Source organism: Mobula hypostoma, chromosome 3, assembly GCF_963921235.1.
Source record: "Mobula hypostoma chromosome 3, sMobHyp1.1, whole genome shotgun sequence".
Taxonomy (NCBI): Eukaryota; Metazoa; Chordata; class Chondrichthyes; order Myliobatiformes; family Myliobatidae; genus Mobula; species Mobula hypostoma.
Window position 1 is genome coordinate 43,153,974 of NC_086099.1, and position 23,601 is coordinate 43,177,574.

General features: G+C 42.0%; 1 protein-coding gene across 2 annotated transcripts in view; it reads left to right on the top strand.

Moving 5' to 3' along the window:
* The window catches only part of LOC134343963 (interleukin-6 receptor subunit beta-like), a 104,360-nt gene extending 81,125 nt beyond the window's left edge, over positions 1-23,235 (top strand). For both annotated transcript variants that reach the window (XM_063042941.1, XM_063042942.1), the window contains exons 14-17: positions 236-376; positions 2,747-2,840; positions 7,010-7,091; positions 14,826-23,235. In XM_063042941.1, the coding sequence (XP_062899011.1) occupies positions 236-376; positions 2,747-2,840; positions 7,010-7,091; positions 14,826-15,482 (974 nt within the window). In that variant the 3' untranslated portion in view covers positions 15,483-23,235. The remainder of the gene's footprint in view (positions 1-235; positions 377-2,746; positions 2,841-7,009; positions 7,092-14,825) is intronic.
* Positions 23,236-23,601: the final 366 nt, after the last annotated feature.

Sequence of the window (23,601 nt, forward strand, 5' to 3'; positions counted from 1 at the left end):
TTAGGCCGCAGTAATTTGCAGCAGTAATCTTTCCTTCTCATACGAAGACAACCTATGACCCTTGCTCAATGTAAAATGTGGAGTGAAACTGGGAGTACCTTATCCATGGTTCGTTTTACTGAATGTTAATAATAAATAAGATTCTGAAAGACTATCCAATTACAAATATTATTCAATAAGGCATGATCTTGAATGCTATTTTACTGCTATCTAATTAATTCCTGTTATTTTGTAGCTGTAACACTGAGTCCAGATACTTTTGAGTATACATTGGAATCTCTGGACAAAAATACTGAATACTTTGTATATATAATGGCATCCACAGTGAAAGGAGGTAAAAATAGCAGTTTGATTGTCTTCAGGACAAATGCAATTGGTAAGTAAGTTTGAGAAAATATCAATATAAGGAATGTTAGAGTTGCACAGAGCAAAAAGTTTTTAAAGATAGTGAACGGATTGCTAACTTACCTTTGTTGTCCTGTCTGAATGTTAGCAGCCTAGAATATGTAGGGATACAATCCAGGCATATGGATTGGAATTGTACTTGCAGCTCATCTTCCCAAGCTTTGTAGGTGTGGAACAAACTGTCTTGAGAAATGGGGCAGCAGCTCTGGTCACTTTCTAGGCCAACTTCACTTACCTATGTAGGAGCAGCAGTGTGGTCACTGGAGTTGACTATGATGTCTTAGGGGCTGTTTATTGGTGGGTCTTCAGGTGATCCAGTTTCCACATTTTCTGAGTGGCTCCCTGACCTCACAGTCTTTGCCACTTGCTGATTGCCACGGATCTTAATCCAGGATGACAGATGTGGATTCCCCTAATGGAAAATGCCTGTGCGTGACTCTGTTTAACATGGGGAGGCTGATGCATGGGCAGCCAGCACATGGTCCTTGGCAGATCAGGGAGAAGGTACAGTAGCATGGACTACAAGATGACTGGAAACTACTCAATGCTGCAGCCTTCCTCTGCCTCACACTTCACACCTTGTGGTGTGTCATCATCTTCCACCAGCTGCACCAAGTCTTGGCTGGATTGCATTTTTTGGAGCCTCCCTCTTGACCTTAAAGCCACGGGTGACCCTGCCAGGAGCTAAGCATCAGATAGCTAAACTCCAGACATACAGTATTGCTCTCATGATCGCTGGAAATCACAAGCCTGTTCTCCATGACAAGACTTGTCTGCATAGCTTGCATTGTTGAGTCCAATGGGAACATGCTAGAGGCTACTTTAAGGCAATTGGATAAACTTTTATCCACCCTCTTTCCCTAGTGATCCTAGGGTCCTGGTCTGACCTTCTTATTTTGCATTTTATTTAGAGTGAATGGGCCTACATTTTATATTATGGTTACATATTATGTGCAGTAGCTGCTCACTAACTTTGTAAAGAACTGGCTGTCATCTTGTACTGAGTACAGGTATTATGCAGTTGTCTGCTCTACGTGTAGAGTGTACTCATGTACCAAAATCAAAACACCTCACTAAATTGAGAACATAAATACAACTTGAAACCTGCACCTCCTTTGTGCCTTCCAAATATTTTCCTCGCTTTGCAGCAAAACATTTGGAGGTAAATGTAATTTCACTGTAAGATGTTCCATTCTGCAAGGTCACATAGAAAATATTCAATTCCTCCATAGTTTGTAGATTTTCAGCAAGACTCAAACCCTGAAATGAGTTAAAGGAAATGAAGTTTGTAGCTATGGTTAACATACTAAGGTGAAAATTTTAAAACTAAAATACAAATGTAGTTGAATACATGATTTTACAAGAGGTAACAATTTATAATATGCATTGCTTACAAGTAAGAAGAAATAAAATTGGGCTTTGTGATGCCAAAAATGTAACTATGTTTTTAAATATTATTGTTTGTGTGTTGCCCATTGAGCTTAGCAACAAATTATAGATTATTTTTTGATTTATGTGCTTGTTTCAGCCTTCCTGTTATGTTGTACAAATGTTTGACACATTTGAAAACTAGCTAATTTTACTGTGGGATTAAAATGTTAAACATAAAGACTTAATTAGGATAGCCTGTCAATATATTTCTGGCATATACTCAGGACCCTCTGTGGAATATGTTTAGATTCTACTGAAAGTGGACCTTTGTCTTCATATTAAGAATAATTAAAATGGAATAAATTGATGGATAGCACTAACGTTAAAGGTTTTGTCAAAAATAAATATCAACATAAGTATTATATGAGGGGTGATTGATAGGTTTGTGGCCTAAGGTAGGAGTTAATTTTAGAAAACCTAACACGTTTGTTTTTCAACGTAGTCCCCGTCTACATTTACACACCTAGTCCAGCGGTCGTGGAGCATACGGATCCCTTCTTTGTAGAAGTTGGTGTCTTGGACCTCCAGAAAGTGGTCCACAGCAGGGGTGATTGGTAAGTTCGTGGCCTAAGGTAGAAGGAGATGAGTTATTAACTTCACTCAAAGAGTTGAACTGCATGTGCATGTAACGAGAGCCGTATAACTCATCTCCTTCTACCTTAGGCCATGAACATATCAATCACCCCTGCTGTGGACCACTTTCTGGAGGCCTAGGACACTGACTTCTACAAAGAAGGGACCCATATGCTCCACGACCGCTGGACTAAGTGTGTAAATGTAGGAGGGGACTATGTTCAAAAATAAATGTGCTACCTCAGGCCACGAACTTATCAATACCCCTGGTATTTTGTGATCTGTTCTTTGACTGACATTGCATTGAAACTAAAGCCAGATTACAATTCTTCTGCAGAGCAAGAAGATATTGTGACGATTGTGGTGTCTGTCGTTCTCAGCTTCCTAGTACTGATCATTGCATCCGTGGCCTGTTTTAGTTATCAACACAGGTATGTTTACATTCATTTTAAATAGACCACCTGAAAAAGCAATTAATGTTTGATGCATTCCAGACTTCTCTGCTCCTAGATTATGAATTCACACACTACACTAATTAGGAAATCAGATGAATTTCCATCAGTATAATTGAATAAATTGAAGATGCTGTGATCAACCGTTTTGCAATAACTACTCCCAGTGGGAGAAAATCTCTGACAGCACTACTAAATATAAACATTTACACACATTTGGCAGCTCACTTAGGAGAAGGAAAAACTCTGATCTCAAACCTCTGCTGCCTTGTGGCTATACCCACTAATGGAGAAGGCTTTGGAAATAAATCCTGGGGAAAAAATCTGAAACTGGAATTCCTAAAACAGTCCTTCATTGAGTTCAATGCTGACTGGTAATCCTGCAGCAATGCTGGTGCCAAATTGAATTGGTCTCTGCCATTCCTTTGGATTCATCAGCTGCGTGGAGAAAGGTAGCCTCCATATCATACTGCCTTGGCTTGCACACTGGCTTACGTTTCACGTAGACAGCTGGAGCGAGACCTCAAGCAACGAGGGCCTCACAATAAAAATACCTTGCAGAACTCCAGTTTTTTAAAATGTAGACTTACTATACAGGAGGTTACAGTTAGTATTTCTTAACTGGCACGAACATAGTGAAGTATGTCACTTTCTCCATTTGAACTGATTAAATTTATTGAAGAGATTGGCATCCTCCCAGATGCAAAGAGTGGTTAAGGCCCTTTTCCATAATTTAGTACCTGGCAGGCAGCGTGTTACTCCACTAATGATGGATTTCCATTGTTGAGCAGCAAAGGAACAAAGAAAGGAGAATAAAACATAATTTCTGAAATGAAGTCAGCTTAGGTTGTTGAAAAATTCAGTGAGGAAATACTGAGCAGTGAGCTGATTCTGTGAAATGGCATAGCTTGAAGGATTACTCTCTGTTCCTGGTGCTTTTTAAATTTTAATAATAAATTCTTGGGTCTGTTCTTCACAGTAAGCCATCAAGGATCAAGGATTAACGTTATGTCCCACACATGTGTTAGTCATTTACTGAGGCGTTTTGGCAAGACATCACAAAAAAAAAATCACCATTCAACAATTATAAAGAATAAAGAAGTATATAAAAATTTTAATTAAAGTGAAAAAAACAGATACAGAATATAATGTGCATAAATACATAAAAACCAGCACGTATTTACAATATAAACAGCATTATGCACAGTGGTTTATACTGTAGTGCAGAGATTCAGGTAATAGATAGAGAGATTGATGGGGGCGGGGGCGGGCTAACTAGAATGCTTGTTCTAATAACTGCCCGGGGAGAAATTTTTAAGATGGTATGAAGTCTCTGTTTTAATGGCCCTATAGCACTTTCCAGAAGGCTGTTTTGGTAAAGTCAGTTTGCTGCATGGGTAATATCCGCAATGATATTTCCTGCCCGCTTCTTTCCCCTGGACACATACAAGGCCTGCAGTGATGGCAGACCGTAGCTAATGGCCATTCCAGCTGACCTGACAGTTCACTGTAGTTTCCATTTATTGCGAGAGGATGCTGCATCAAACCAGACAGTAATGGCTGCTGTGAGGATACTCTCTATGATGGAAGTGTAGAATTGCCCAAGTATTTCCTGTGGAAGCTGGAATTTTACCAACTGACAACACACACAAAATGCTGGAGGAGCTCAGCAGGCCGGGCAGCATCTATGGAAAAGAGTAAGCATTCGATGTTTTGGGCCGAAGCTCTTCGTCAGGACTGGAGAAAAAAAGCTGAGGAGTAAATTTAAAAGGTGGGGGGAGGGAGAGAGAAACACAAGGTGATGGGTGAAACCTGGAGGGGGAGGGATGAAGTAAAGAGCTGGGATGTTGATTGGTGAAAGAGACCGAAGGCCATGGAAGAAAGATGAAGGGAGGAGGAACACCAGAAGGAGGCGATGGGCAGGCAAGGAGATAAGGTAAGAGAGGGAAAAGGGAAGGGGAATGGTGAAGGAGGGGGTGTGGGGGCATTACCGGATGCTTGAGAAATCAATGTTCATGCTATCAGCTTGGAGGCTGCCCAAATAGAATATAAGGTGTTGTTCCTCCAACCTAAGCGTGGCCTCATCATGACAGTAGAGGAGGTCATGGATGGACATATCGGAATGGGAATGGGAATGGGAAGTGGAATTATAATGGGCGGCCAATGGGAGATCCTGCTGGACACGTAGGCTGGTGGGGTGGAGGACGGACTACACCTTGTCCCACCCTGCTACTTGTAAAAACCGCATTCTCTTCACCATCTCTGCCACATCTGCTCTCACAATGAGGCTTTTCATTCTAGAATGAAGGTAACGTCTTCCCTTTCTCCACCATCAATGCTGCCCTCAACTGCAACTCCTCCATTTCACGCATGTCTGCTCTTCCCCATCCTCCCGCCAAGAGGTCCTCTTGTCCTCACCAACCACCCCACCAGCCTACACATAATTCTCTGAAACTTCTGCCACCTCCAATGTGATCCCACCACTAAACACATCTTCCCCCTCCAGCCCCACATTCTGCTTTCTGCAGGAATCGCTCCCTATGTGACTTCCTTGTGCATTCTCTGGTTTGTAATTTTACCAGCTGCTGTGTTTCTTAAATAAAAGAACAACTTTCACCATTCTCCACCTTTCTGGTCCATCAGCCATGGCTAAAGAAGATTGAAAATTCTCCATCAGGATCCCAATAATTTTCTCTCTGGTTCCCTTGACAATTGTGAATAGATCTCATCTGACCCTAGGGATTTCTCTACCCTTATTCACTTCAAGAGTGGTTGCTGAGGGAGATTTCTGCAGTTGATGGCATACCTAGCAACCACTGTGTGCCTGTGGTGGAGAGAGTGAATGTTCAGGATGGATGTTTAGGCTAGTGGATCTAAGTGCTGGCTGGGCAGACTATCATCTGTCGATGGCATTAAGGTTATTGTATATACGTCTATTGCAAGGGCTTCAATGGAAACGAAGGTCTGTTACATTCCTAAATTGTGTCTTTTTGGGAAATCAGGGCTTGAAGCGCAGGCCACACAATAACTATTCTGTCCTGGATCCAAGATGCCTTTGTATTGGATCTCAATGTACTTCACCAATGGCAACCCAGGATTTTGCTTGTGGTGAAGGCAGAGATCGTAATGTCACTGAATAACAAAAGGCAGTGATTAATTAACCTCTAGATGGAGACATGGGTATATGGGGTGTCAGGGAGGGGTAGCACCTCTGGTGGGGGAACGTGTCGCGTCCTTTTCAGGGCGGTTAGTCCACCTTTGGTCCCCACCTGGCACTCAGCTCTCACCTGTGGCTCCCCGTAGCTGTTTGCATGCGACAGCAGCCACACCCCGGGCAACGGCTTCGACAAGCTGGCTAAACCAGGTGAGGGTAGCCGACGGGTCTCAAACCCTCAGTGAGATAGGGAGTTGTCTATCCCAGCATGTGAAGACAGACTCCGGCGGATTGAGCGGACGAGACCAATGGAAGGTCCAACGGTCAAGAAGGCGGTCTCTGCAAGCGTCGTGGAATGTGTAGAGCAGGACAAGACACAGAAGACGTCTTGGTCATCCACTGCGCCTAGTCCCATCTCCAGCCATCTAGACTCTGTCTTGCCACTGGACCCAGATGGGAATTGGGAAGAGAGAGTGAGGCTGATGCTGCGCAACTCTCCCTCACTTAAATCCAAGTCACGCGCTAGTCTCGACACCATCATTATGGTGTTGAGGTCCTCATCAACGTCAACGATGGACGAACAACAACTGATGGGGACAATCAATGCCTGGCACATGCATCTTGATTGTAGGTGCTACTTATTTATACTGAGTGATAATGCTTCATGAGTATCTGATGTTGGGCTGCAGAGTGATACTGTTTGGTGAACCTCATGGTGGACCCAAGACATAATGACTATTGATTTTACATAATAATGATTAGAAATAGTTGATAGTTGTTGGATCATAAGCCTCATACTTGTATTCCATCCCTGCAAACGATAACATTGGTTTGCCCTTTGCTTAATTACACAGGTTGAGTTTGAGATTGTGTCATTGTGATTATCTGATGAGGTTACTTTTGTTCACATAAATAAGCTAAAAACTTGTGAAAAGCTCTAATTTCCATTACTGTCATTTTGTAATAAATATGCCAATTACTTTAATTCTTTCAGGATTAAAACATACATTTGGCCTGAAGTTGCAGACCCAGCAGGGAGTAGTATGGCGGATTGGTTACAAAAGCACCCATCCAAGGTATACTTTTGCTGATATGGTGATTTTACACAAGATTTAAATTTAATGTATATTTGTGAAGTTCCTCAAAACTGTAAATCTGATCAGTAATTTACTTTGGTTTACACAATTTAGTGTTAGTATGTTTTTCTTTTACTGTTACCATTTCAAAGTGACAATGATACAACTCAGTGATAATGCAGACTACACAGATGTATGTTTTCAAAATTTCATTCAGCACTAGATACACTGTGATTGCATTTGCTAAAAAAAAGTTTTTAATCCTATTTTATATTTTTCCAGTTGGTTCAATTCTAGTTGCTTGCACATGTAAGAAATGCTTCCCCATTGTATATTATAAAGATGGAAGTACGGGTAGAAATGTTGTTTAAATGCATATAAACGAGTCTTGATTAATGACTTTTGATATGCATAATTCTAAGTAGTTTCTCTTGTTTTATGAACATTCAAATAGGTATAGCTCCTTTAGTGATGCTATAAATGAAACATAAGAGTTTTGTGAGCAGTGAGGATCTTGGGTCTTTCTGAGGATGTTGATCAAGTCAAGGCACCTCATCAATACCTAAGTAATTTCAGGCCTGAGATTTACTTGGTTTATTGAAAGCACCAGGAACAAATCATTGTATAATGACAGCCAGAGAAAGGCTCCTGGCTCTCTGTTTCCCAATAGAGGTAGCAGGGGAATGGGAGTGGGGCTGGGGTTGAGGTAATGGACTGTGGTGAGCAACTTTTCTTAAAGTTAGAAGACATTTGAACAGAAGTGTATCTACAGAAAATAGCGCCTATGGCAAGCACTGAAATTATGCCCCTGTCCAAACATCTGTCACCCATCTTTTAGATAACTTTACCATAATAGCAGCTCAAAAATACAAGTCAAGCTCGTTAATCTTTTAATTAACAAATTATGGCCCTACATGAAAATTATAACTGCACCTTCCTTGCTTTCACTGACGCAAATTGGTCTATGATGTGATCAAAGCAGTTTTTTTCAGTTTCTTCTCTTTCTACACTCAGCAGAGCAAGATCACAGAGTCTGCCTTGACCCATGGAGGCTCTCAAATACGAAAGTATTAGTTTTAACTTGCTGAATGATCTCTCACAGCTGGCGATAGAAACTGTGATGGTTGGCATTATCTGAATAGCAATGCGAAGATTGGGGAAGACGCTCTCATCTCTATACTGAACAATAAATTCAAGAAGCTCTTCAGGTCTTGATATTTTCATGTTGACCTGCCTCGATAGCAACATTCTGCAATCCAATATTTCTTCATCTAGCTGCTGTCCATCAACATCAGAGCTGTACAATTCACCCAAATTTTCACACTTCTTCTTTAGGTCGTTACCGTTGGCGCTGTAACACAGTCCCTCGAAATCGAGAAGGAACCCAAACTTGGCATCAGTGTCGTGCAAATGAGTGAACCTTTCATCCATTTCTCTGTGAAGACGGTCGAGTGTTCCCTTCATGACTCTTTCCATTTCCTCCTTAGCTGTTAACCCAGTGTCTCTGAAGTTCTCATCAGACATTTGTTTCTTTCGTCTCTGACGTCTTTCAACTTCAATATTACATTCTTGACAGAGACCGACTCCTTCTTTGAGTGTCTCACTGACCAACACTTCTCTTTCATTGTAAAAATGATCTTGGAGGGCTTTCAAATCCAGGGCAGCATCGTGGAAGTTCATGCTAGGATCCTGCAGCCACTTTTGAATACAGTCTATTCAAATGAGTACTTTGTTCCAAAATCCTAGCAAAATCAGAAAATCGTAACTCAACATGCAGTTGTACAGCTGCCTTGCATCCCTTCTTGTCTCACTGGTCTCGTTTTCATTGTCTATCATGTCCTGGAGAACTTGAAGTATCTCCTCAAGGTACTTGTTGATGGGCTTCACTGCTTCTGTCCTTGCACTCCACCTGGTTTCGGACTCCGACTTAACAACCACAGGCACGGCGTTTTTGCGTTTTTCCCAGTGCTGTGTTGAATGAGGGAAAGACATGTGGAGAGCTTCGATGGCTCCAAAAACCATGACCATCATTGTATCCTGCTTGGCTGCATGTACACCCACCAAGTTGAGTGAGTGATTGTTGCAATTCACAAACACTGTCACGTTGTTTTTTTCACTTATTCTTTGATGAACACCACTTCTGTGTCCAGCCATCACAGCAGCGTTGTCATAGCACTGTGACCAACAATCTTGTAGCTCCATTTCGTCCTTCTCTAACTGTTTCAAGATATCTTCAACCAAGCTCTCAGCATCCTTCTGGCTTATCTGGATAATACCAAGGAAGGACTCTCTAACACGGACTGTTTTCCTCTCAAAATCAACTTCCACATACCTCACTACTTCTGACATCTGCTCACGGTGTGCCTGATCGGGAGTCGAGTCGAACATGAGACCATAGTACTCGGCTTTACGAATGCTTCTCAGTAAACTCTGGTGAACAGCGGATCCCATCATGTGGCTGAATTCGTTCTGGACACCCGGTGAAAGATAAGACGTGGATCCAGGATGACTTTCCAAATGAGTGAGGTGTTCATTATGACAGGGTCAAAGATGGCCAGTAGTTTCAGAAAGCCAAGGAAATTTCCCACATTGGAGTCATCGTCTAGCTGAAGTGATTCCCTGTGTCCTCGCAAAGCCAGGTTCTGAGTCGCAAGGAATTTTGTGCAGTGAAGGATTCCCGTTAAGCTATCACGCCACTTCTGCTTTTCCTCCTCAATCTGTGACTGAAATACCGCGTCAACAACTCCTCTGTTTCCAGCTAAATTTCTTTCCATTTCTTTCCACTGTGTGAAGCATTCCCGATGATTCTTGGCATTTTCATGAACACTAATCCTTTCGGGTGCTTTCCACTGGTTGAATCCACTTTCCTGCTCCAATGAGGATTGATGGACTAACCGGGAATAGAGAAGACAACAGATACAAAATGCAGATGTTTTAGAAGAGGAATAGACCAGCCATGAGCAAGTCACTTCCTCACCACGACCATTTCCCAATTTCCTCTTGAACCAAGTTTTGTTCATTGAGCGGTTATTTGTTGGTAGGAAAGGCCCCTCACTGTTCTGGAAATACTTCAAACCCAGATTTATTATTTCTGTTCTCAACACGTCAGGCAGAATTGCTTTTCCAGTATCCTTGTCGAACTTCAGAAGTCCAATGTCACGCTGCTCAATCATGGTATGACAGTTCGAGGCTCTTTGACACCATCCAGTTCACTAGGTTCAGTGTCGTCAGGTTCAATCTTGTCAGGTAAAATCTCGTCAATAAACTCAACATCACCACCACCACCATCGTCTTCCCCTCCTGTCATGTCCACGTTCTCTGTGGCAGCCTCACTCTTAATCTTGTCATACTCGGATTTATCTGACTTGACTTCCTCCTTGGCTTGTGAGGCATTTGTACTTGATCCACCTTCGGATTCTGACAAACTTGTAGCAGGTGCAGGTGACTCCATGGAACCATGGGTGAGTCCAGAACCAGAGGCCACAGTTTAAGAATAAGGGGTAGGCCATTTAGAACGGAGTTGAGAAAAACTTTTTCAACCAGTGAGTGGTGGATATGTGGAATGCTCTGCCCCAGAAGACTGTGGAGGCAAAGTCTCTGGATGTTTTCAAGAAAGAGATGGATAGAGCTCTTAAAGATAGTGGAATCAAAGGTTATGGGGATAAGGCAGGAACTGGATACTGATTGTGGATGATCAGCCATGATCACAGTGAATGGCGGTGCTGGCTCAAAGGGCCGAATGGCCTACTCCTGCACCTATTGTCTATTGTCCATTGAATGTGTCGAACTACTTGTTCCGGGCTTTTCAAAGAAGGGCATGAAGAACTTGCTCGACTTCTTGGCTTCCTCCGCCTCCAACTTTCGTCTCTTCCGTCCTTCAGCAGCTCCACTTTCCTTCTTCTTCATGAAGAAATGTTTCATGGTCTTCTTACACAATGCTCTGAAATAAGGCCATCCTAGTACTTCTCGCCCATGATAATCAAAGACAGATCGTACACCTGAAGAAAATTCTTTTTTCACTATCCGAGGATGGCTTGTCTGACTTTAATAGAAACTGCTCAGTGGCGCCCCTCCCCCCACCTTCAAGTGGCACCCAGGGCACCTGCCATACCTGCCATACCTGCCATACCTTAGATACGCCACTGCATTTGAACTCAATCGCCTCCTTCCTATGTGTGAGATAGGCTGATACATCATGTAGTTAGAACTCAGGACAGCCAGTAAGCTATATTTGACACACGCTCAACATTTTAGGATCAGGGCATGCTGAGGCCTTTTAGGCTTTGGCCTCTGTTTGATTTTTTTTTCTGAGGGGTAAACAACCTGGAACACTTTAACACATTAACAACTACCGCTATACTATCAGACCAAGAGGGTGCAGTGACACCGTGATTAACGTGACTGACAGTTGAACTAGAGATAGGAATTCAACTCCCATTCCCTCAGGCCTGCACATGTAGGCTCCATCCAGTCTCTACCCAGCTAACAGGAGTCACCTGCCACTCATTTCCAATGCATCACCTGCAGCCTATTTAAACTCAGCTCTCACCTACAATGCTTGTTTGGCGGTAATGCACCATTAAGCTGGATGCCAACCGCCGTAAAACAAGATACAGACAGACAGACAATCCTTGTTCAACCATCAAATTAGCCAGTCGCTCCTAGCTTACAGTTGCCTTGTTGCATTAAGTATCTGTTCTCTCTTGTTTTCGTGGCTTGTTATTTTGCAGTTTATTAGCTGCTAAATCATCGCTGCTGCTCTGCATTTGGGCCAAGCTTCCTCTAAATTTCCAGGCACCCTTTGTGGCATCTGGAAGATTTAAATACAGGCAATTAAATAAAGCTGGATTTAAAAAGTTGTATGAATGATGTCTGCAAGTATCCATCAAGTTGACCAGTAACAGAATGGAATCTGGAACCCTTACCTGCTATGGCATCTGTGTGAATCTCTCGACCAATCTGATTGATTGTTAACAGCCCTGTTGACAACAATAAAATAATAAATGTTGACCTTGGCAGCAAAAGAAATAAAATACCAGGGCAAATTATTTGAATATTTTAAAAACAGATCCCTTCACTTTTATACAGTACTTCTGGGTGGGGAGTAATGATTAAGTATATTTATCTACTAGAAAAGTACGATCTTGTATCATTTATAATTGCTTGGTTTGATTATATTTGTGCTGTGAATTACAGTAAGAGTGGCAGTCCATAAGTTCATTAGACATGGGAGCAGAGTTAGGCCATTCAGCCCATCGAGTCTACTCTCCCATTCCTTCATGGCCGATCCCAAATCCCACTCAACCCTATACACTTGCCTTCTCACCATAACCTTTGATACCCTGACCAATCAGGAACCTATCAACGTTTGCTTTAAGTATACCCACAGTCTTGGCTTCCACCACTTCCTGTAGCAGAACATTCCACAGATCCACCACTCTCTGGCTAAAAATATTCCTCCTTACCCCTACCCCTCGATTTTGAGGTTTTGCGCTCCTATTCTGGACACCCTCACCATCTTCTCCACATCCACCCTATCTAGTCCTTGCAATATTCAGTAGGTTTCAATGAATCCCTCTGCATTCTTCTAAATTCCACTGACTATAGGCCCAAAGCTGCCAAGCTCATTTGTTAACCCTTTCATTCCTGGAATCATCCTCGTGAACCTCTTCTGGACTCTCTCCAATGACAACAAATCCTTTCTGAGATATGAGGCCCAAAACTGTTGACAATACTCCAAGTGCAGTCTGACCAGTGTCTTATAAAGCCTCAGCATTATCTCCTTGTTTTTATATTCTGTTCCCCTTGAAATAAATGCCAACGTTGCTTTGCCTTTTTTACCACTGACTCAACCTGTAAATTAACATTCTGGGAGTCTTCTCCGAGGACTCCTGAGTCCCTTAGCACCTCTGATGTTTGAATTTTCTCTGCATTTAGTTAATAGTCTTCACTTTTGTTCCTTTTACCAAAATGCATTATCATACATTTCCCGACACTGTGTTCCATCTGCAAATTTTTTTGCCCATTTTTCCAATTTGTCTAAGTGTAGAGAAGGAAGCAAATAATAACCTATCATTAGGTAGTGAGAATATTGAGGAGCATTGAATAAAGCATTTATCCATTGATAAAAGATGGGGAGCTGGCGTTTACATCGCACTCATCAAGATGGTAATATTTTACAGCCAGTGAGTTTTTTTTGCAGTTGCAATCTTCTATTTTGTGCACAATATTTTATTGACAGTCGAGGTAATCAATTGCATTGACTGATCAAGTTTCAAAGCTATATTGTGAAGGATTCACTCATTTGTTAAGGTTGTCTATTGTGAAGCACAGACATTGTCCAGGACATCAGGAGATGATACGAGTTTTCCTTAGGTGACATCATGCTAATTAATTTCAAGATGAATAGGCAGAAGGGGTGAATACCTCACACAAAAGAGAGCAGGCTTCCCAGCACAGTATTTTTTTTTCTCTAAAGGATGGGCTGAATTGTGCTGACTGCTAGCAAACAGTTCTGAAGGGAATCACTGGCTATTAGCCCCTTCCTCCACAGACTGTGCTACACTTCAGCGCATAGTCTGAGGTATCCTCAAGACATATGACTGTCTGCTTTATCTCTGAACTTTCCAGTAATTCCAGCAGTGGACAAGTGGGTTCTCAATGCACTTTGTATCTGGGCATCACTGGGAAGGGCTTGTGTTGTAACAGCAACCCCGTCCCTTTGAGTAGGGATGCCAACCTTATCGAAAAGGCAACTTCTAAAAATTTTGTTTGTCTTTTAATATGTTTTGAAATAATGATTTAAATTTTTTAAATGTTATTATGTTAATTTAAATCTATTCAAAAAGTCTTCAAATCTCTGATTAAAGGAAATGTTTAGAGATTATTAAAAAAAAACTTTTGTCAACCAGTGAATTATCAAAAGCTCTCACGTTGTTGTGAGAGAATAGCTTTTGGAAGCTTGTGGAGAAGATGGACAGTGGCCACAAGGTTGTGTAGTGGTAATGAGAACAGTAAATATTCTCAGGAGTGTAACGGTGGCTCACAGCCTTATTTACGGGAATGATTTTGTCTTCTTTCCCAGAAGATTTTAATCCTTTTTTTCACATTTCAAGAATGCCCATGTTCTTAAAGTACTGAATGGCAGGATTGATTTCATATATGTGCCAGTCACCATGTCAAACACATGGTTGGGTGTGGGGATTCAACCCATGAAGCCCTCTGCAGCCAGGCACAGAAAGTGCAGCTGGGTGGGGACATAGGTGGCAAGGCTGGGCAGTGATCTGGCTCAGCATGGAGCTGCTCATCAGTGTGAACGTGCTGATATAATGGTGAGCGTGCCACTCACTGGGCTGAACTAGTGCCAGACCTCAAGCAACAGTAGGACAAGAATTTTAAAAATATCTTCAGCGATCACAATGCGTGATTATAAGGTGCCACTATTAAAATGAGGTATTGAAGATCATTAGAGTTGAAAATTATAACTATCCACATGGATTTTAATGTGATGACTTTTTATTATTGATTGCAACTGAATGGATTTTAAAAAATTGCAAACCCTGATCTTGGGGAATTTAGCTTACAAAGATGATGTTTAGAAGCCTCGGGCTGTGTAGTAGTGTGGACAGTAGTATATATTCTCAGGAATGCAACAGTGGAGCAGAGTCAAATTAACAAGAATGATTCTACCTTACTTTATCAGAAGGCTTTAATTACTTTCATTTATATTTCAAGGATATCCATGTTCTTAAAATACTGAATCCTGGGAATGAATCCATATCAGACATCAGCACCGTTGAAGTTTTGTGTCTGTTTGAGCAAGACAAGCCAAAGTTTGTGCAGACAGATGAGACTTCATCCTTGCACGCAGCAGAAGAGGAATGTTCATCCAGTTCATCTCCACCGCAGCAAGACATTGCAAATGGAGCTGAAGTGGCCCGGCTGTTGCCGCCTACAGATATAGTGGCGTACACAGTCCTGGAGGAATGCTACAAGAGCCAAGTGCCAGAACAGCCATTGGTTTCAACTATTCCAGAAACAAGTGCGGAGGACCAGGTAAATGGGCAAAGCATGTGCGATGGAGAAGAAGAAAACTGGTGGGAGCCAAATATCAATGAAAATGATTTGTTGCAACAAATAATTAAAGACAGTCCATATTTGAAGAACTCCTTAAGTTTAAGAGATGTGCCAGATGAACGTGATCCAAATGTAGATGGCTCAATTAACTCAGGGGTTGGTAATTGCTCTGAAGTGGACGTGGCTGCACCTGGCAATAATGAAAGTTTGGATCAGAACCAGTACAATGCTCAGCTTAATAACCGTCCAGTTAAACCAGTGCAAACTTACATTACACTAGAAATACTTGGTCTAAGGGTCAACAAAGGAATGTAATTGACTTACCCGATGGAAACAACATTTTTTACCACAGGAACCTCATATTTTTAAATTGCCAATAGAAGAATTACACAGCTGGGCTGCTGGGATGGGAAAAGAGAAAAGTTAATTAATTTTGTAGCTCTGACAGATCATTAATCTAGAGTTGTCATTTTTGTGTCTTTTCATATTTTTATCTCAATATCTTCAGTTGATCCTTTTTTTAGCTCATTTTTTTGCAGATTAACTGTAAATGTTCTCAAGGAATATTTATGGCTGTCAGAATTACTACCAAGTAAGAGAGACTCAGATTTAGTTAACTTTCCTTTATCCACCAACAACTTGGCTCTGTCCCAAAAGATAATCCCAGGGAAAATACTCAGGAACAGCATAAGCAAGAAGCTAAAGCTGAGAATTTTTATCAGTGTTTGGATGCTGGTTATAGACCACTCCCTTGTCTCCTGGGTTACCAGAACATATGCATTGCTACGTTGAATTACAAAGAATACAATACTAAATGTGAATGTATGTTGCAGTTTTACAATATGCTGATCAAGGAAGTGCTCGGAGAATTTCTTGGATCTAAATACATGAAATGATCATGGCTTGATTGTGGTTAAAAAGCAATGGAAAGTAATGGATTCCATCACAGAATGAAAGCAGTTGAAGTGTTGAAACCTGTTATTTTTATTTCAGATCCTCTCATTAGCCTAATAACCTCTACTGGTCAAAATATCCTCCAGCAATTTCTCATTCCTGCTATTTTGTTACGTCTTTGCTTTTCATTGCTCTGTTTGTGACAATGCCTACAGGTGATTGGACCTTATAGTCAGAAATCCTGTGCCTCAGTTTCTTCATCTCTACCTCTGTTTGTGTTTTTTGTTCTCCTTTCTTGATTTCTCTTCATGTAGCAATAAGCCGCAGAGCATTTTGATTCTATTATCTGGCAAATTGTCCAGTGTGTTGCTGATTTTATTTTATGAAGCATTAATCCCAGTCTGGAATATTGCTCAGGTCATTTGAGAAAGATGTTACTCTTTACTGTTTACTGGCATCCTTAGAGGAAATAAGTGAGGAAGTATTTTACACTAAGTATTTTACATTCATTGTGTAGTCACAGTTACAGATCATACAACATAGAACTGGACTGCCTGTTCTACATTTAAAGTAAGCTATTCACTGAAGTATACTGGTTCTTTGAAAGCAATATACTTCGCCCCTTTCAAAGGGAAACTCAGTACTCCAGGAGGATGAATGCAGCAGGTTGCAAGGGAACACCAGCATCTGCAGGTTCCTCTCCCTTTGGCATGCCTCCCTGACTTAAAAACATTAACAATTGTTAATCATCGCTGTGCTTGACTGTTAGAACTCGGTAGCACTCTGGCAGTATCTTCATCAGAACGCCTTGCCTTCAATGTGCACTTTCTGTAAATAAATAAATATAACTTACATTATCAGGTGTTAAGGCCATATTAAAAGCAGTGAAAATCAAGTCCACTATTTGCTTCATGCCCCGTTTGAAATTAACACCGAAAACAGGCACTTGGTTTATATGTAGCTAAAGTTTGATATACAATATATGAATTGCTTATTAACTTATTTATTTTCTTTACAATCCCACTGAGCCATTGAGACTATTAATAATCTTGGGCACTGATATATCTGATATTAAATAGAACAGTATATTTGTCTTTGCCTTCAGCGCTCATGACGGAGCTTTGGGTTCTGCTGTTGATCCATGAGCTTTGGAGATAGGAAGAAGTGCTCCTGTCAGCTGGACATGCCCTGCTTTCTGAGTGTATAGATATAGACATAGACATAGACATACTTTATTGATCCAGAGGGAAATTGGGTTTGGTTACAGTTGCACCAACCAAGAATAGAGCATAAGTATAGCAATACAAAACCACAAACAATCAAACAACAATATGCAAACTATGCTAGATGGAAGTAAGTCCAGGATCAGCCTATTGGCTCAGGGTGTCTGACCCTCCACGGTAGGAGCTGCAAAGTTCGATGGCCACAGGTAGGAACAACCTTCCATGACACCCAGTGTTGCATCTCGGTGGAATATGGGTGGAGTCCAACAGCAAAAAGTTCAATATCCGGGCTACAAACACATTCCTTGATCGTAATATGACCAGGATTGCACCATCTGTTGTTAACCAGAACAGCAAGCCCCCCTCCTTTACGCTTACCGCTCTCAGTGCACCTCCGGTCAGCCCGAAAGGTCTGGAAGCCCTCCATGGAAACGTTTTGGTCGGGTACGTCCACGTGCAGCCACGTTTCAGTAAAACATATAACACTGCTCTCCCGAAATGTTCTCTGACTCCTGGCTAGCGCCGTCAACTCGTCCATTTTATTACCCAGCGATCTCACATTGCCCATAATAAGAGAGGGAAGACACGGCTTATAACTCCTCTTCTCCATAAGTCTCTGTTGTCTCGACCCAGTCCTCTTTCCTCACCTTTTTGGTCCCCCTCTGCATCTCTGTGTGTTTTCCTCCAGATTTCAGCCAGGGTGTCCGCCACTCTGTTCACTAAACCGACTGGCATAAGCGCAATCAGCTGGTCCCTGGAATAAAAAATGTGACCATACTGCTGCCCCGCTAGTGAGACGTGACTGAATGTAACTATTTCCAGCTATAAAAAACCCATATAAAATTCTTTCCACCAACCTGTTAGAGAGGGTGCAGCTTCAACGTGTTACCGTGAAAAAAAAAATACAACAAATAACATAAGTTAAGAAAGTAAGAAGAAAAAAGTAAGAAAACTGGTCGGAGTGGCTGTAACAGGCTGCGTGCATGACTGGCGCATGCGCACTTAATGAATGGCCCATTGACATCCATTGGCCCAATGCAATCATACATACAATATACAGCTCCTTCACCCTCATTAAGCCTGCCTTGGCCATGATGCCAGTCTAATTTATCCTGTTTGCCTGCACATAGTCCACATCCCTCCATTCCTTGACTGTTTATGCATCTGTCTTAATCCCTATTAAACATTGTTATTCAATCTGCTTCTGCCACCTCCCTGTCCAGCACATTTTAGGCACCTACCTCTCTCTGTAAAAAAAATGCCTTGCAGCTTTCCCCCTTTCACCTTAAACCTATTTCTTCTAGTATTTGACCTGGAAAAAAGACTCTGATTATCTCCCGTATCTATGCCTCTCATATTTTTATATATTTCTATCAGGTTACGTCTTAACCTCTCATACATCAGAGAAGACAACCCAAGTTTTATATAGTTGCAACATGACTTTCCAACTTTTATACCCATTGCCCCATTCAATGGTGACTACTGCTTGTGTTGTCATGTTCAGGGGTCTATGGGCATAACTCAAAGCTCCCTTTGTATATCAATGCTCCTAGGGGTTCTACCATTCAACTCTAAACTTTCCTCTTCCATGTTACACTTGTTCAGATTAAACCCCATTGATCATTTCTCCATTCAAATTTCCAGGTGATCTATATTCTGATGTATTCTTTGACAAGCTTTCTTCACAATCCACAACTCCACCAATTTACATCTTGTATGCATACTTACCTACACTTTCATTCAAGTAACTTAAGTTACAAACAACAGAGGTCCCAGCATTGATTCTTGCGGAACATGACTGGCCACAGAACTGCAGTCGGAAAAACACGCTTGCTTTACCATGACTGGCGACAGTTCTGCAGTCAGAAAAACACCCTTGCTTTACCATGACTTCTGTGACCAACTTTGTATGGATCCGATGTGACTGAATTTTCTGGACTAGCCTACTATGAGGGCCCTTGTCAAATGCTTTATTAAAATCCATCTAGACAACTTATAATGGCCTACATCATCAATCATATTCATCAGTTTCTTAAAAAAATGATCAAATTTCTGAGACAGGTCCTCTCCCACAGAAAGCCATACTTTGCCCCAGTCATCTGAAAATTATGCCCCATCTTGTGAGCAGTTTCTACTCTGTGAAAAAGTCTCTGGATGTCCAATCGATCTATGCTCCTTAACACCCTGTATATCTATATCAAGTCTCCTCTCATCCTCCACTCAAAGAGAAAAGTCCTAGCTTGCTCAAGCCATCTTCATAAGACATAGCCGCTAGTCCAGGCAACATCTTTTTAAATCTCCTCTGCACCCCCTAAAGCTTTCACATCCTTCCTATAATGAGGTGACTAGAACTGAAAACAATTTGCTTAACCTTTCTTCTCCAGAATCAACTTGGTGAACATCCTCTGTCACCTCCAAAGTCTGTGCTACACCTCCTCCCTCACTGCCATTCAGAGCCCCTAACAGTCCTTCCAGGTGAGTCAATATTTCACCTGTGAGTCTGTTGGGGTCATCTATTGTATCAGTGCTTCCAGTGTGGCCTCCTGTATATCAGTGAGACCCAACGTAGATTGGGAGATTGTTTCATTAAGCACCTACACTCCGTCCACCAGAAAAAGCGGAATCTCCCAGTGGCCACCCATTTTAATTCCACTTTCCATTGCCATTCTGACACGTCCATCCATGGCCTCCTGTACTGTCACAATGAGGCCACACTCAGGTTGGAGGAGCAATGCCATATATTCCATCTGGGTAGCCTCCAGCCTGATGGCATGAACATCGATATCTCAAACTGCTGGTAATGCTGTCCCCCCACCCTTCTCTATTCTCCATCCCATTTTTCCTCTCTCACCTTATCTCCTTGCCTGCCCATCGCCTCCCTCTGGTGCTCCTCCCCCCTTTTCTTTCTTCCATGGCCTTCTGTCCTCTCCTAATAGACTCCCCCTTCGCCAGTCCTGTATCTCTTTCACCAATCCACTTCCCTACTCTTTAATTCATCTCTCCCCCCGCAACCAGTTTCACCTATCACTTTGTGTTTCTCCCTCCCCTCCCACCACCTTCTAACTTTGACCCCTCATCTTCTTTTCTCCAATCCTGCTGAAGGATCTTGGCCCAAAATGTTTTCCATAGATGCTGCCTGGCCTGCTGAGTTCCTCCAGAATTTTGTGTGTCTTTCTCAGTATATCTTCCCTCAATTAAGGAGATGAGAACTGTACGCACTACTCCTGGAGATGCTTTCCAATTGCAGCGCAATCTCCCTGCACTTAAAATCAATCCTTCCAGCAATGGAGGCTAACTTTTCATTTTCACCTGCAAGCCAACCTTTAGCGACTGAAGCAGAATCACTTCCAAGTCCCTCTGTATGCTACGTTGTCTGAGGGATGTGGCAACTACATTACAGAGGTTCCTACTGACAGCAGTTATATAAATGACCCTCTGAACTGCTGCATTGAGATTAATGAATGGATAAATGTTGATTAGAATATTGTCTTCAATCTCCTCAGCTCTTCATATTGAGTATGAAGTAAATCTGCCACTGAGCCATGGCAGACGCTCGATGCAGTTTTGACTGTACATTGCAGAGTTTCTTCTCATTTTCACTACAAGGGAGACATAAATGGATGTATGAAAGTTTGCCCCCAGAAGTGCCCGAACTTCACAGCATTTTTATGTATAAGCAAGAGAAGGTAATGAAGTACAGCTTGTTATCGGGAGCAAATAAAGCAAAAGAGGGGCTTGAAGTCTGACATAATGACTCTTGGGTTTGAAGAGTTGACAGAGGGAGTCTTCACTTCTGGTGGAGAAATAAGACAAGAAGTTTGAGATATTCTGCTTGTAGCCCATAAGAAAATATGTTTTCAATTTTAAATACAGTGGCCTTGAAATTCTATCACGGTGGTGGAGGTGGATCAATGAAGAAAAATGGAGTGGAAGGGGGGAAGGATAGAAGGAAGAGGAAGAGAAGGAAAGGACAATGGGAGGGGAGGACAATTGGAGGGAGGGACTGGACAGTGGAAGGAAGGGAGAGGACAGCAGGAGGGGAGAGGATAATGGGGTAGAGCGTGAAAAGAATAGGAGGGAGGGAGCTGATAATGGGAGGGAGTTGATGGGATGATGGGAATGGAGGAGAATTGTGGGAGTGGTGAAATATGGTGGGAGGGGGAGAGGATCATTCCTGGGAAGATGTGTAGATACAGAAAGCAATTAGGAAGACAAATAGTGTCTTGGCCTTTATTCCGGGTGGATTGAGACACATTATTTCCATGATATTGGGCTTGCATCAGGAATATTATGTACAGATCCGGTGTCCTGACCTGCATGGAAGGAGTGCAGAGAAAGTCACCAGAGAGATTCCTGGGATAGTGGGCTTGTTATATGAGGGCAGTTTATGCAGATTCAGCCTTTACAGTTTCAAAGAAGGACTGGTGAACTCATTGAAACATAGAATTCTTAAGGAGCTTGACAAGATAAGTGCAGAGATGTTGTTTCCCTGTCTGGATAGTCAGAAATAGGGGTCACTATCTCACCATGCAGGGGAGAGATGGGAAGAAATTTTTTCACCTTGAACCTTGGGAATTCTCTGCTCCAGGGGGTTGTGGACTGTCATTGGATATAGTTCATTAAGAGAATCAAGAGATACTGGGCTAGTTCAGTAAATTGCTTTGAGGCAAACACGATGGGCTGGATGTCCTGCTGTTTCTCTTGGCTTACATTCTGATGCTTTAACAAAGCTGACTGTGGGTAAAGAGAGCAGCTCACTGGTTGAACTCCAAGGCTACGGATAATCCAAGATAGGATAGGGACGATTGTGTGGGTTCGATAAGAGAGCTTTGTATGGAAGAAGGTTGGTCTGTAATGAGAATGGCAGAAGAGCAGAGGTTAATTAGTTGGTGGGAGTGGGAAGGTTGATGGAGAGGATAAGAGCATATTGGCGGGAGAGCTGAGCCATAGAGCACGAGCTGGGAGCTGGAGGTTGGGTGTGGCAGGAACGATAACAAAGAAAGCTATTTAATAGAGAAACTAACTGGAAGAAGATGGACATCTTGGCCTTGCAAGGTAATGTTGGTTCCCTTTAAGTAATGACAGTTACTCTCAGCTATTGAGTGAGATTTGCTTCAGTGGATGAAGCTCCTTTGTTTCACAGATCCTGCAAGCACAAAATGTATCAAAACACATTAAAAAAATAAAAAAAACTGAAATTCCAGGACCTTACGCAATAAAGTATTGTGCTTCGTGGGAGACCAGGCCATTGTGAATATCAGTTAGCATAAAGAAATAATGATTACAGAGAAATAAATACGCTCAAAGCTGAAGCAAGTTTGATGTCAATTCAGTAATGAACTAGCTGCCCTCTCCTGGACAGAGCAGAAGTCTTACAAGTTTCCCCATCTATCACCTCCCAGCTTCTCACATTATTCCCGTTTGCTCCTGTTCCTTACTCTCATTCTTCCCCCGCCACCGGGATTCATCTATCTCCTGCTAGCTCCTGCCCCTTCCCCCCGACCATTCCGGCTTTTGACCGTTTCCTTTTCAGTCCTGATGAATGTTATTGGCCCAAGGGTTCATTTCCCTTCAGAGATGCTGTCTGACCCACTGAGTTCCTTCAGCATTTTGTATGTGCTGAGGCCTACCAGTATAGCTGGGTCACGTGGATGACAGAGGTGATGCACAAATCAGTATTAATTTCCTTGCTAGTTTTCCTTATGGCAAAGTGCATGTGGGCATATTGATGGAGGACATCAAGATATGGTTAAAATATGCTCATTATTCCATCCTTAAGACTCAATAGTAGGAATTTTAGGGCTGCTGGCATTCAGGGAATTATGTATAGATCAATGTCTATAGAAAATACTTGTGATTTGTTTATCCTTAACCAATTATGTCATGTGAATATTATTTCATTTGGGTCTTTTGTAATGCTTGTGATAAAACAATATAATAAAGAACATGATTTAACAGATTACAAAAAGCCTACATTGTAATTTTGCAACCCGTATTCACTATGCTGCCTTTTTTGAAGAGCAACAAAATTCAAGATTTTTGTTAGCATCTGGACTGCTATTTGGACCTGTTGTATCTTTTCTAGTTTCCAGATGAACGATCAACACTTTGGACGATTCACTAGGTATGCCTGGTGTTTCATCATTCATTGCAAGAAAGGCTAGCAGTTTTTTGTGCCTATTGTGGATCACTGCGTCGTGGTTAGCATGACACTGTTACAGGTTTGGGCATTGGAATTCAGAGTTCAATTCTGGCGTCGTCTGTTAGGAGGTTGTACATTCTCCTCATGACCGTGGGTGTTAAGTTTTGTGACTACC